General features: G+C 39.8%; 1 protein-coding gene across 1 annotated transcript in view; it reads left to right on the forward strand.

Moving 5' to 3' along the window:
* Positions 1–15,158, forward strand: part of Cngb3 (cyclic nucleotide gated channel beta 3) — a 229,774-nt gene that overhangs the window by 104,301 nt on the left and 110,315 nt on the right. The window contains exons 9-10 of the mRNA NM_013927.2: positions 10,776–10,840; positions 11,530–11,652. Of these exons, the coding sequence (NP_038955.1) occupies positions 10,776–10,840; positions 11,530–11,652 (188 nt within the window). The remainder of the gene's footprint in view (positions 1–10,775; positions 10,841–11,529; positions 11,653–15,158) is intronic.

The following is a 15,158-nucleotide window of genomic DNA, read 5'->3' on the forward strand; positions in this document are numbered from 1 at the left end:
TCATAAAACAAGAGAATATAACTTCTTCTCAGCACCTCATGATACCTTCTCCAAAATTGACCATATAATTGGTCACAAAACAGGCCTCAACAGATATAAAAACATTGAAATTATCCCATGCATCCTATCAAATCACCACGAACTAAGGTTGATCTTCAATAACAACATAAATAATACAAAACCAACATTCACGTGGAAGCTGAACAATGCTCTACTCATTGATACCTTGGTCAAGGAAGAAATAAAGAAAGAAATTAAAGACTTTTTAGAGTTTAATGAAAATGAAGCCACAACATACCCAAACTTATGAGACACAATGGCAGCTGTCCTAAGAGAAAAACTCATTGCTCTGAGTGCCTCCAAAAAGAAACTAGAGAGAGCATACACTAGCAGCCTGAAAGCACACCTAAAATCTCTAGAGCAAAAGGAAGCAAATTCACCCAAGAGGAGTAGAGAGCAGGAAAAAAACTCAGGGCTGATATCAACTAAGTGGAAAGAAAAGGAACTATTTGAAGAATCAACCAGACCAGAAGCTGGTTCTTTGAGAAAATCAACAAGATAGATGAACCCTTACCCAGACTAACTAGAGGGCACAGGGACAGCATCCTAATTAACAAAATCAGAAATGAAAAGAGAGACATAACAACAGAACATGAGGAAGTCCAAAACATCATCAAATCCTACTACAAAATCCTTACTCAACAAAACTGGAAAACCTGGATGAAATGGACAGATTCCCAGACAGACACAAGGTACCAAAATTAAGTCAGGATCAGATAAATGATCTAAACAGTCCCATATCCCCTAAAGAAATAGAAGTAGTCATTAATAGTCTCCCAACCAAAAAAAAATAACCCAGAATCAGATAGGCTTAGTGCAGAGTTCTATCAGACCTTCAAAGAAGACCTAATTCCAATTCTCCTCAAGTTATTCCAAAAAAATAGAAACAGAAGGTACTCTACCCAATTCATTCTATGAAGCCACAATTACTCTGATACCTAAAACACATAAAGACCCAACAAAGAAAGAGAACTTCAGACCAATTTCCCTTATGAATATTGATGCAAAATTACTCAATAAAATTCTCCACAACCTAATCCAAGAACATATCAAATGATCATCCATCATGATCATGTACACTTCATTCCAGGGATGCAGGGATGGTTTAATATACAGAAATCCATCAACGTAATTCACTATATAAACAAACTCAAAGACAAAAACCACATGATCCTTGCGTTAGATGCTGGGAAAGCATTTGACAAAAATCCAACACCCCTTCATGATAAAAGTCTTGGAAAATCAGGAATTCCACGTCCATACCTAAACATAATAAAAACAATATACTGCAAACCAGGAGCCAACATCAAACTAAATGGAGGGAAGCTGGACCAATCCCACTGAAATCAGAGACTAAACAAGGCTGCCCACTTTCTACCTACCTATTCAATATAGTACTTGAAGTCCTAGACAGAGCAATTGGACAACAAAAAGAGATCAAGGGGATACAAATTGGAAAAGATGAAGTCAAAATATCACTTTTTGCAGATGATATGATAGTATATATAAGTGACCCTAAAAATTCCACCAGAGGAGCCTCAGCCTCAGCAGCAGCGGTCGCCATCTGGGTTCCGGGACTCCGCGGGACCTAGGAAATTAGTCTGAACAGGTTAGAGGGTGCGCCAGAGAACCGGACAGCTTCTGGGACGGGCGGAAGCACAGAGCCGTGGAGGCAGTACCCTTTGCAGGCCACCGTCCAGACCAGAGGACAGGTGTCCGCCTGGCTCGGGAGGCGGCCTCAGCCTCAGGAGCAGCGGTAGCCATCTTGGTTCCAGGACTCCCTGGAACTTAGGAATTTAGTCTGCACAGGTGAGAGTCTGCACCACAGAAGCTGACAGCTTCTGGGAACTGCCAAAGCAACACAGATTCTGAGAGAGGCCCTGTTTTGGGCCTTCTTCTTCGACCAGGAGGAGGTCCAAAAACAAGATATCTGTGCACCTTCCCTGTAAGAGAGCTTGCCAGCTGAGAGTGCTCTGAGCACTGAAACTCAGAGGAGAGAATCTGTCTCCCAGGTCTGCTGAGAGACGGTAACAGAATCACCAGAAGAACAATCTCTAAACAGAGTCAACTATAACTACTAGCTCCAGAGATTACCAGATGGCGAAAGGTAAACGTAGGAATCTTACTAACAGGAACCAAGACCACTCACCATCATCAGAACCCAGCACTCCCACTTCGCCCAGTCCAGGGCACCCCAACACACCCGAAAACCTAGACCTAGATTTAAAAGCATATCTCATGATGATGGTAGAGGACATCAAGAAGGACTTTAATAAATCACTTAAAGAAATACAGGAGAACACTGCTAAAGAGTTACAAGTCCTTAAAGAAAAACAGGAAAACACAATCAAACAGGTAGAAGTCCTTACAGAAAAAGAGGAAAAAACATACAAACAGGTGATGGAAATGAACAAAACCATACTAGACCTAAAAAGGGAAGTAGAAACAATAAAGAAAACTCAAAGTGAGGCAACACTGGAGATAGAAACCCTAGGAAAGAAATCTGGAACCATAGATTTGAGCATCAGCAACAGAATACAAGAGATGGAAGAGAGAATCTCAGGTGCAGAAGATTCCATAGAGAACATCGGCACAACAATCAAAGAAAATGGAAAATGCAAAAAGATCCTAACTCAAAATATCCAGGAAATCCAGGACACAATGAGAAGACCAAACCTACGGATAATAGGAGTGGATGAGAATGAAGATTTTCAACTTAAAGGACCAGCAAACATCTTCAACAAAATTATTGAAGAAAACTTCCCAAATATAAAGAAAGAGATACCTATGAACATACAAGAAGCCTACAGAACTCCAAATAGACTGGACCAGAAAAGAAATTCCTCCCGACACATAATAATCAGAACAACAAATGCACTAAATAAAGATAGAATACTAAAAGCAGTAAGGGAAAAAGGTCAAGTAACATACAAAGGCAAGCCTATCAGAATTACACCAGATTTTTCACCAGAGACTATGAAAGCCAGAAGAGCCTGGACAGATGTTATACAGACACTAAGAGAACACAAATGCCAGCCCAGGCTACTATACCCAGCCAAACTCTCAATTACCATAGATGGAGAAACCAAAGTATTACATGACAAAACCAAATTCACACATTATCTCTCCACGAATCCAGCCCTTCAAAGGTTAATAACAGAGAAAAACCAATACAAGAACGGGAACAATGCCCTAGAAAAAACAAGAAGGTAATTCCTCAACAAACCTAAAAGAAGACAGCCACAAGAACAGAATGCCAACTTTAACAACAAAAATAACAGGAAGCAACAATTACTTTTCCTTAATATCTCTTAACATCAATGGTCTCAACTCCCCAATAAAAAGACATAGACTAGCAAACTGGCTACACAAACAAGACCCAACATTTTGCTGTTTACAGGAGACACATCTCAGAGAAAAAGATAGACACTACCTCAGAATAAAAGGCTGGAAAACAATTTTCCAAGCAAATGGTATGAAGAAACAAGCTGGAGTAGCCATCCTAATATCTGATAAGATTGACTTCCATCCCAAAGTCATCAAAAAAGACAAGGAGGGGCACTTCGTTCTCATCAAAGGTAAAATCCTCCAAGAGGAACTCTCAATTCTGAATATCTATGCTCCAAATACAAGGGCAGCAACATTCATTAAAGAAACTTTAGTAAAGCTCAAAGCACACATTGCACCTCACACAATAATAGTGGGAGACTTCAACACACCACTTTCACCAATGGACAGATCATGGAAACAGAAACTAAACAGGGACACACTGAAACTAACAGAAGTGATGAAACAAATGGATCTGACAGATATCTACACAACATTTTATCCTAAAACAAAAGGATATACCTTCTTCTCAGCACCTCATGGTACCTTTTCCAAAATTGACCACATAATAGGTCACAAAACAGGCCTCAACAGATTCAAAAATATTGAAATTGTCCCATGTATCCTATCAGATCACCATGCACTAAGGCTGATCTTCAATAACAAAAAAAAATAACAGAAAGCCAACACCCACGTGGAAACTGAACAACACTCTTCTCAATGATACCTTGGTCAAGGAAGGAATAAAGAAAGAAATTAAAGACTTTTTAGAGTTTAATGAAAATGAAGCCACAACGTACCCAAACCTTTGGGACACAATGAAAGCATTTCTAAGAGGGAAACTCATAGCTCTGAGTGCCTCCATGAAGAAACGGGAGAGAGCACATACTAGCAGCTTGACAACACATCTAAAAGCTCTAGAAAAAAAGGAAGCAAATTCACCCAAGAGGAGTAGATGGCAGGAAATAATCAAACTCAGGGGTGAAATCAACCAAGTGGAAACAAGAAGAACTATTCAAAGAATTAACCAAACGAGGAGTTGGTTCTTTGAGAAAATCAACAAGATAGATAAACCCTTAGCTAGACTCACTAGAGGGCACAGAGACAAAATCCTAATTAACAAAATCAGAACTGAAAAGGGAGACATAACAACAGATCCTGAAGAAATCCAAAACACCATCAGATCCTTCTACAAAAGGCTATACTCAACAAAACTGGAAAACCTGGATGAAATGGACAAATTTCTGGACAGATACCAGGTACCAAAGTTGAATCAGGATCAAGTTGACCTTCTAAACAGTCCCATATCCCCTAAAGAAATAGAAGCAGTTATAAATAGTCTCCCAGCCAAAAAAAGCCCAGGACCAGACTGGTTTAGTGCAGAGTTCTATCAGACCTTTAAAGAAGATCTAATTCCAGTTCTGCACAAACTTTTTCACAAGATAGAAGTAGAAAGTACTCTACCCAACTCATTTTATGAAGCCACTATTACTCTGATACCTAAACCACAGAAAGATCCAACAAAGATAGAGAACTTCAGACCAATTTCTCTTATGAATATCGATGCAAAAATCCTCAATAAAATTCTCGCTAACCGAATCCAAGAACACATTAAAGCAATCATCCATCCTGACCAAGTAGGTTTAATTCCAGGGATGCAGGGATGGTTTAATATACGAAAATCCATCAATGTAATCCACTATATAAACAAACTCAAAGACAAAAACCACATGATCATCTCGTTATGTGCAGAAAAATCATTTGACAAGATCCAACACCCATCCTTGATAAAAGTTCTGGAAAGATCAGGAATTAAAGGCCCATACCTAAACATGATAAAAGCAATCTACAGCAAACCAGGAGCCAACATCAAAGTAAATGGAGAGAAGCTGGAAGCAATCCCACTAAAATCAGGGACTAGACAAGGCTGCCCACTTTCTCCCTACCTTTTCAACATAGTACTTGAAGTCCTAGACAGAGCAATTCGACAACAAAAGGAAATCAAGGGGATACAAATTGGAAAGGAGGAAGTCAAAATATCACTTTTTGCAGATGATATGATAGTATATATAAGTGACCCTAAAAATTCCACCAGAGAACTCCTAAACCTGATAAACAGCTTTGGTGAAGTAGCTGGATATAAAATTAACTCAAACAAGTCAATGGCCTTTCTCTACACAAAGAATAAACAGGCTGAGAAAGAAATTAGGGAAACAACACCCTTCTCAATAGTCACAAATAATATAAAATATCTCGGAGGGACTCTAACTAAGGAAGTGAAAGATCTGTATGATAAAAACTTCAAGTCTCTGAAGAAAGAAATTAAAGAAGATCTCAGAAGATGGAAAGATCTCCCATGCTCATGGATTGACAGGATCAACATTGTAAAAATGGCTATCTTGCCAAAAGCAATCTACAGATTCAATGCAATCCCCATCAAAATTCCAACTCAATTCTTCAACAAATTAGAAGGAGCAATTTGCAAATTCATCTGGAATAACAAAAAACCTAGGATAGCAAAAACTCTTCTCAAGGATAAAAGAACCTCTGGTGGAATCACCATGCCTGACCTAAAGCTTTACTACAGAGCAATTGTGATAAAAACTGCATGGTACTGGTATAGAGACACACAAGTAGACCAATGGAATAGAATTGAAGACCCAGAAATGAACCCACACACCTATGGTCACTTGATCTTCGACAAGGGAGCTAAAACCATCCAGTGGAAGAAAGACAGCATTTTCAACAATTGGTGCTGGCACAACTGGTTGTTATCATGTAGAAGAATGCGAATCGATCCATACTTATCTCCTTGTACTAAGGTCAAATCTAAATGGATCAAAGAACTTCACATAAAACCAGAGACACTGAAACTTATAGAGGAGAAAGTGGGGAAAAGCCTTGAAGATATGGGCACAGGGGAAAAATTCCTGAACAGAACAGCAATGGCTTGTGCTGTAAGATCGAGAATTGACAAATGGGACCTAATGAAACTCCAAAGTTTCTGCAAGACAAAAGACACCGTCAATAAGACAAAGAGACCACCAACAGATTGGGAAAGGATCTTTACCTATCCTAAATCAGATAGGGGACTAATATCCAACATATATAAAGAACTCAAGAAGGTGGACTTCAGAAAATCAAATAACCCCATTAAAAAATGGGGCTCAGAACTGAACAAAGAATTCTCACCTGAGGAATACCGAATGGCAGAGAAGCACCTGAAAAAATGTTCAACATCCTTAATCATCAGGGAAATGCAAATCAAAACAACCCTGAGATTCCACCTCACACCAGTCAGAATGTCTAAGATCAAAAATTCAGGTGACAGCAGATGCTGGCGAGGATGTGGAGAAAGAGGAACACTCCTCCATTGTTGGTGGGATTGCAGGCTTGTACAACCACTCTGGAAATCAGTCTGGCGGTTCCTCAGAAAATTGGACATAGTACTACCGGAGGATCCAGCAATACCTCTCCTGGGCATATATCCAGAAGATGCCCCAACTGGTAAGAAGGACACATGCTCCACTATGTTCATAGCAGCCTTATTTATAATAGCCAGAAGCTGGAAAGAACCCAGATGCCCTTCAACAGAGGAATGGATACAGAAAATGTGGTACATCTACACAATGGAGTACTACTCAGCTGTTAAAAAGAATGAATTTATGAAATTCCTAGGCAAATGGATGGACCTGGAGGGCATCATCCTGAGTGAGGTAACACATTCACAAAGGAACTCACACAATATGTACTCACTGATAAGTGGATATTTGCCCAAAACCTAGGATACCCAAGATATAAGATACAATTTGCTAAACACATGAAACTCAAGAAGAATGAAGACTGAAGTGTGGACACTATGCCCCTCCTTAGAAGTGGGAACAAAACACCCATGGCCGGAGTTACAAAGTTTGGGGCTGAGATGAAAGGATGGACCATGTAGAGACTGCCATATCCAGGGATCCACCCCATAATCAGCATCCAAACCCTGACACCATTGCATACACTAGCAAGATTTTATCGAAAGGACCCAGATGTAGCTGTCTCTTGTGAGACTATGCCAGGGCCTAGCAAACACAGAAGTGGATGCTCACAGTCAGCTAATGGATGGATCACAGGGCTCCCAATGAAGGAGCTAGAGAAAGCACCCAAGGAGCTAAAGGGATCTGCAACCCTATAGGTGGAACAACATTATGAACTAACCAGTACCCCGGAGCTCTTGACTCTAGCTGCATATGTATCAAAAGATGGCCTAGTCGGCCATCACTGCAAAGAGAGGCCCATTGGACACACAAACTTTATATGCCCCAGAACAGGGGAACGCCAGGGCCAAAAAGGGGGAGTGGGCAGTTAGGGGAGTGGGGGTGGGTGGGTATGGGGGACTTTTGGTATAGCATTGGAAATGTAAATGAGCTAAATACCTAATAAAAAATGGAAAGAAAAAAAATTCCACCAGAGAACTCCTAAACCTTATAAACATTTTCAGTGTAGTAGCTGAATATAAAATTAACTCAAACAAATCAGTAGCCTTTTCCTACCCATAGAATAAACAGGCTGAAAAAGAAATTAGGGAAACAACACCCTTCACATTAATCACAAATAATATAAAATGCATGGTGTGACTCTAACTAAGGGAGTGAAAGATCTCCATGATGAGAACTTCAAGTCTCTGAAGAAAGAAATCTAGGAAGATCTAGAAGATGGAAAGATCTCCCATGCTCATGGATTGACAGGATTAATATAGTCAAAATGGCTATCTGGCCAAAAACAATCTACAGATTCAATGCAATCCCCATCAAAATTCCAACTCAATTCTTCAACGAATTAGAAAGGGCAATTTTCAAATTCATCTGGAATAACAAAAGACCTAGGAGAGCAAAAACTATTCTCAACAATAAAAGAACCTCTGGTGGGATCACCTTGCCTGACCTCAAGCTGTACCACAGAGCAATTGTGATAAAAACTGCATGGTACTGGTACAGCGACAGACAGGTTGATCAATGGTTAGAATTGAAGACCCATAAATGAATCCACACACCTATGGTCACTTGATCTTTGACAAGGGAGCAAAAAACCATCCAGTGGAAAAAAGACAGCATTTTCAACAAATGGTGCTGGCACAACTGGCAGTTCTCATGTAGAAGAATGCGAATTGATCCATTCCTATCTCCTTGAACAAAGCTCAAGTCTAAGTAGAAGAAGGAACTCCACATAAAACCAGAGACAGTGAAATTTATAAAGGAGAAAGTGGGGAAGAACCTGAAAGATATGGGCACGGGGGAAAAAAAAATCCTGAACAGAACAGCAATGGCTTGTGCTGGAAGATCAAGTACTGACAAACAGGACCTCATAAAACTGCAACGCCTCTGTAAGGTAAAAGACACTGTCATTAAGACAAAAACGCCACCAACAGATTGGGAAAGGATCTTTACCAATCCTAAATCTAATAGGGGACTAATATCCAATATATATAAATCGCTCAAAAGGCTGGACTCCAGAAATTCAAATAACCCCATTAAAAATGGGGTACAGAACTAAACAAGGAACTCTCAACTGAGGAATACAGAATGGCTGAGAAGCACCTGAAAAAATGTTGAACATCCTTAATTGTCAGGGAAATGCAAATCAAAACAACCCTGAGATTCCACCTCACACCAGTCAGAATGTCTAAGATCAAAAATTCAGGTGACAGCAGGTGCTGGGGAGGATGTGGAGAAAGAGGAACATTCCTCCATTGCTGGTGGGATTGCAAGCTGGTACAACCACTCTGGCAACCAGTCTGGCCATTCCTCAGAAAACTGGACGTAGTACTACCGGAATATCCAGCAATACCTCTCCTGGGCATATACCCAGAAGATGTTCCAACTTGTCTTAAGGACACATACTCCACTATGTTCATAGCAGCCTTATTTAATAGCCAGAACCTGGAAAGAACCCAGATAGCCTTTAACAGAAAAATGGATACAGAAAATGTGGTACATTTACACTATGGAGTACTCCTCAGCTATTAAAAACAATGAATTTATGAAATTCTTAGGTAAATGGGTGGATCTGGAGGGCATCATCCTGAGTGAGGTAACCCAATTACAAAAGAACACACATGATATGCACTCACTGATGAGCGGATATTAACCCAGAAACTTAGACTACCCAAGATACAATTTGCAAAACTCATGAAACTCAAGAAGAAGGAAGACCAAAGTGTGGATACTTTGTTCCTCCTTAGAATGGAGAACAAAATACCCATGGATGGAGTTACAGAGACAAAGATCAGAGCTGAGACTGAAGAAAGGACCATCCAGAGACTGCCCCATCCGGGGATCCATCCCGTAAACAGCCAACAAACCCAAACACTATTGCATACACCAGCAAGATTTTGCTGACAGGATCCTGGTATAGCTATCTCTTGTGAGGCTATGCCAGTGCCTGGTAAATACAGTAGTCAATGCTCACAGTCAGCTATTGGATGGAATACAGGGCCCCTAAAGAAGGAGCTAAAGAAAATACCCAAGAAGCTAAAGGGGTCAGCAACCCTATAGGAGTATCAACAATATGAACTAACCAGTACCCCCCAGAGCTTGTCTCTAGTTGCATATGTAACAGAGGATGACCTAGTTAGCCATCAATGGGAGGAGAGGCCCTTGGTCTTGCAAAGATTATATGTCCCAATACAGGGGAATACCAGGGCCAGGGAGCAGGAGTGGGTGGGTTGGGGAGCAGCATGGGGGGAGGGTATAGGGGACTTTCAGAGAGGAAACTAGGAAAGGGGATAGCATTTGAAATGTAAATGGAGAAGATATCTAGTAAAAATTTTAAAAAAGAAAGAAATCCATTATTGATTTTTAACATGTATCACAAATAAGACTGTAGTGAAAGTATAGAAATAATATAAAACAATTATCTCCATAGGCTTGACACCATGTTAAAATACTATTTAAAGAATATATTATTGCCAATGTGGTGACGCATGCCTTTAACTCCAGCACTTGAAAGGCAGAGGCAGGCGAATTTCTGAGTTCAAGGCCAGCCTGATCTACAGAGTGAGTTCTAAGACAGCCAAGGCTACACAGAGAAACCCTGTCTCAGAAAAAAAGGAAGAAGAAGAAGGAGGAGGAGGAGAAGGAAGAAGAGGAAGAAGAAGGAGGAGGAGGAGGAAGAGGAAGGAGGAGGAGGAGGAGGAGGAGGAGGAAGAGGAAGAAGGAAGAAAAGAAAAGAAAAGAAAAGAAAAGAAAAGAAAAGAAAAGAAGAAATATATTAAATAGGACATAGGAGTTTTTAAAAGACCTGAACAAATTTATTTGCAATAAAATAAAATCTGTTATATAGTTTTATCTAAATAAGCATACAGTTAACTTATTTTTTATTTATTTTGCTTGTTTCTTATACAGTATACTTCATTCTTTGAGTTTAACCATCACCTGGAGTCTATAATGGACAAAGCATATGTCTACAGGTGAGTTTCATTGGCAAATTTGGAGGAAGCAGAGAAAGTGGTAGCAGAACATTTTAGAAGGCGTTTAGGAGACAATGACCACTCTGCTCCAAAACATGGGGCCTTTTCTATTTTTCTATATAAATGAGTACATATTCTAAAGCAAATTGGGCTGTTTCAAGTACACTTAGATTAAAGTAAGGAAGAGAACCTGTCATATTACAGTTTAACGGATAAGAGACCAGTACACTCATGCGAATCAGCTCCCCATCCCTCATGACAATTTATACCTCGCCTAAATTTCACTCATTTGCCATTCTGAACTTCCTGAGTAGAGATCTTCAATCACAGTTCATCACAGCATGAAGTCCTGTGAGCCTTTCTGATATCCAGGTAAATCAGTGTGGCGTATTTTATGGAACTCAAAATGAAGAAGTGACCCTTGAGGCATGTCTTTTTCACAGAGTTGACTCACACCATCTGCGCAAAGAAATGAAGACTTTCTTTACACTCCGTCAAGCCCATTCAAGACTCTGCAGGCAGACAACATGTGGTGTCACCTTCGCTTTCTACTGCACAAATGAGAGTTGACACTTAGCAAATCTGAAGCAAGAGGGCTCATTGGAAGCATAGAGAAAAAGAAAATGTTGAAATCAGCTGCATTCCAGAAACCACGCCAAGCTTCACTTTCCATTTCTTCTCTCTGACAGAGTCATCCGAACAACTGGCTACTTGCTGTTTCTCCTGCACATTAACGCCTGTGTTTATTACTGGGCTTCAGACTATGAAGGAATTGGCTCAACTAAATGGGTCTATAATGGTGAAGGCAACAAGTGAGTTCTAATCTTGAAAGAGACTTTTATTTGTTCTTCTAAATTTTCAGTTTTGGTATAAGAATTTTCATATGCCACCATTTTCCAAGCTTTTATAAGCATATGTTAGTTGTACATAATTTTATTATGATATCTGTTCAAGGGGTTAAATAATGTATTTTTAGCCATATTGGTACCTCTCAATACCCTTCCCATTCCCATCGATCTCCTTCCTATTTCCACCTAGTTCCTTTTCTGCTTTCAGTGTGTGTGTGTGTGTGTGTGTGAGAGAGAGAGAGAGAGAGAGAGAGAGAGAGAGAGAAGAGAGCATGTGTGTGTATTAATTTGGATTATTTACAGGAGCATGAATAGGATGTTATAGACAAATAAGAAGCTTATCAGTACCTACATCATTAAAGAGGACTGTTAGTCACTGTATAACCATAAGCAGTAAAACCTCTCTTGTATGTAAGTATGCTCTTAAGTGAAAAGGTGTAAGATAGAATAGAAACTATCAGAGAATATCTGATACAGAGCAGGTGTGTGTGTGTGTATCTGTGTCTGTGTGGGTTTGTGCATGTTTTTATTTGTATGGGTGTATATGTATGTGCATGCATGTGTGTATCTATATGTGCGAGAGTGTGTGCATGTGTGTGAATGTAAGCATGTGAGTATCAGTGTGTGCATGTGTAGTGTCTGTCTGTCTATCTGTGTGCATGTGGGGTGGTATGTGTATGCATATGCATGTGTGTACGTATGTGTCTATATGTGTGTGAGAGTCTATATGTGTGTGAGAGTATGTATGTGTCTATGTGTGTATGTGTCTATATGTGTGGTGTGTGTATATGTGTAGATGTGTGTTCATGTGTGTCTGCACATGTGTCTACATATGTTCATGTGTAGTATATGTACAAATGTGTGCATGTGTGTGTGCATGTGTGTATATGTGTGTATGCATGTGTGCATTCTGTATATTCATGTATTTGTATGTGTCTGTTTCTGTCTGTGAGCATGTGTGTGAGTATGTATGTTTGAGTGTGTTCATGTATGTGTGTGTGTATGTGTGGGGTGTCTGTGTATCTACTTGTTTCTATCTGTATGTATGTGTATGCATTTGATAAAGGCGTGGGTGTGAAAGGTATGGGTGTGTATGTGTGTGCCTGTATTTATGTATGAGTGTATGTGTTCACATATATCTATATGTGGTGTGTGTGTCTGTATGAGTGTGTGCATGTGTGTCTGAATATGTATGTATGTGTACATGTATGACTGTGTGTTGGAGGAATATGTGGGGGTATCAGTATATATGAGTGTATGTGTGGCTGTGTGTATGGTGGTATGTGTGCATGTGTGCATGTTTGTATATTTATGTGTCTGTGTAAGTGTGTCTGTGTTGAGGTGTGTATTTGTGTGTATGAGTGTGTAAGTGTGTGTGCATGTGTGTTTGTGTCTATATATGTATCCTAGGCTGATCTGCAAATTCTTACTCTGTGATTCTTACTTTGAATTATACTAAAAAGTTTGGGGGTAACTTAATAACTACAATGATAATTGTAAGTTAATGATTAATGTTAATTATTTAGGGACAGGTGCAGTACCTAATTAGTTGATAACTGAAGGGTTTTATGGATTTATGAGTCAGCTATAACCACCAACTGGACTAAGTAGAGAATAACAAGATTCATAAATACAACTTGACAATTAAGCAACAAGAGTCTCATGAATAAAAGAGATCACTTGAAAATTTTAATGCAAAAAATCAGGGTTCAATCATAACAACTGAGTTGCTTAATAGCAAACTTTCCTTTCAGTAGAGACCAGGGCCTTCTATATCATAGACAACATTACCTTCTGTTCCAGTGAAATGACAGGAGACACATTAGAAGGCAATGTACTCTCTAGAAAACAGTAAGTCTTACATTTTTAAAGGACAATACATAGCCACCTTGGGATGGCGAGCAAGAAGAGTAAAAATATCTCAAACATTATATACTGCAATGATCTTATTTTTAACCAGCTCTGATTTTCTAAATACTTTTGATAGTACAATATAACTACATCATTGTCCCTTCCTTAGAATGTGAGTTGATTAGTTGATTTATGTATTTACTTTAATATGAATAAATTTATGGAAAATTGAGACACCAACTATATTAAGAACATTAACACCACAGTAGCTAAAGTTGAAAGATTTTATATATATATATGTGAGTATATATATATACGTATATATATATGTGTGTGTGTGTGTGTGTATGTGTGTGTGTGTGTGTGTGTGTGTTAAGATGAGCAGTATATGTTAGTCAGGCTTCATTTCTCTGGAATATCTGAATGAGACACTTTACTGGGGAGTGTATTTGGCTCATAGTTTCAAAGGTTTCACTCAACTGTAAGCAGGCTCCATTTCAGTGGACCTGAGATGAGTCAGAACATCAGAAACAGCAACAACAAGAACAGGAAGTGTTAGGGCAGTAGACATCATATCATGGTTGGTACCCAGGAAGCAGAAAGAGAACAAGACTCTGAAGCTAATGGACTTTCTCCCTTTTTTGCCCACCAGATGATATTTATTATAAATCATTTACCTAGAGGAACAGAAACTAAGGGACACGCAAATAATTTAAATATCTACTGCACTCAAGCATTCATATAAAAACACAATTAACACAGAGCAAAATACCAGAAACTTGTGTGCATGTGTGTGTGTGTGTGTGTGTATACACACACACACACACACACACACACACATATATATATGCATGTATGTGTGCTTGTGCATAGGTGTAAGTGCATTTCTATGTGCATGCAGAGCTGAGAAGTTTGTGCCAGTGTCTTCCTCAAATGCTCTCCATCTTATTCATTTATTTATTTATTATTAATCATTCCATTCATTTACATCTCAAATGATATCCCACTTCCCGGCTACCCCTTCATGAACCCACATCCCACATCTATCCTCTACTTTGCCTGTATGAGGATGCTCCATTACCCACCTATCCACTCCTGCCCCACTGTTCCAGCATCCTCCTACACTGGGGCATCAAACCTTCCAGGGACCAAGGGCCTCCCCTCCCATTGCTGTCAGACAAGACCATCCTCTGCAACATAAGTATCTGGAGCCATGGATTCCTCCAGGTCCACTCCTTGGTTGGTGGTCTAGACTCTGGGGGAACTGGGTAGTCGAGCCAGTCTGTGTTGTTTTTCCAATGAGGTTGCAATCCCCCTCCAGTCCTTCTGGCAGCTTCCCCACCATGTTCCCTGAGCTCAGTCTGATGGTTCACTCCAAGCATCCACATCTGCACCGGTTAGTTGCTGGCTGGACCTCCCAAGAAACAACCACACTAGCTAAGTTCCTGTCTGCAAGCGCCTCTTGACCATGGCAACAGTGAAGGACTTGGTGTCTGCAAATATGATGGATACCAAGGTAGGGCAGTGCCTGGTTGGCCCTTCCTTCAGTCTCTGTTCCATTTTTTGTCCCTGTTCTTCTTTGGACAGGAACATTTCTGAGTTAAAAACTTTGAGATAGA

The sequence above is a fragment of the Mus musculus genome, chromosome 4, assembly GCF_000001635.26.
Source record: "Mus musculus strain C57BL/6J chromosome 4, GRCm38.p6 C57BL/6J".
Lineage (NCBI taxonomy): Eukaryota > Metazoa > Chordata > Mammalia > Rodentia > Muridae > Mus > Mus musculus.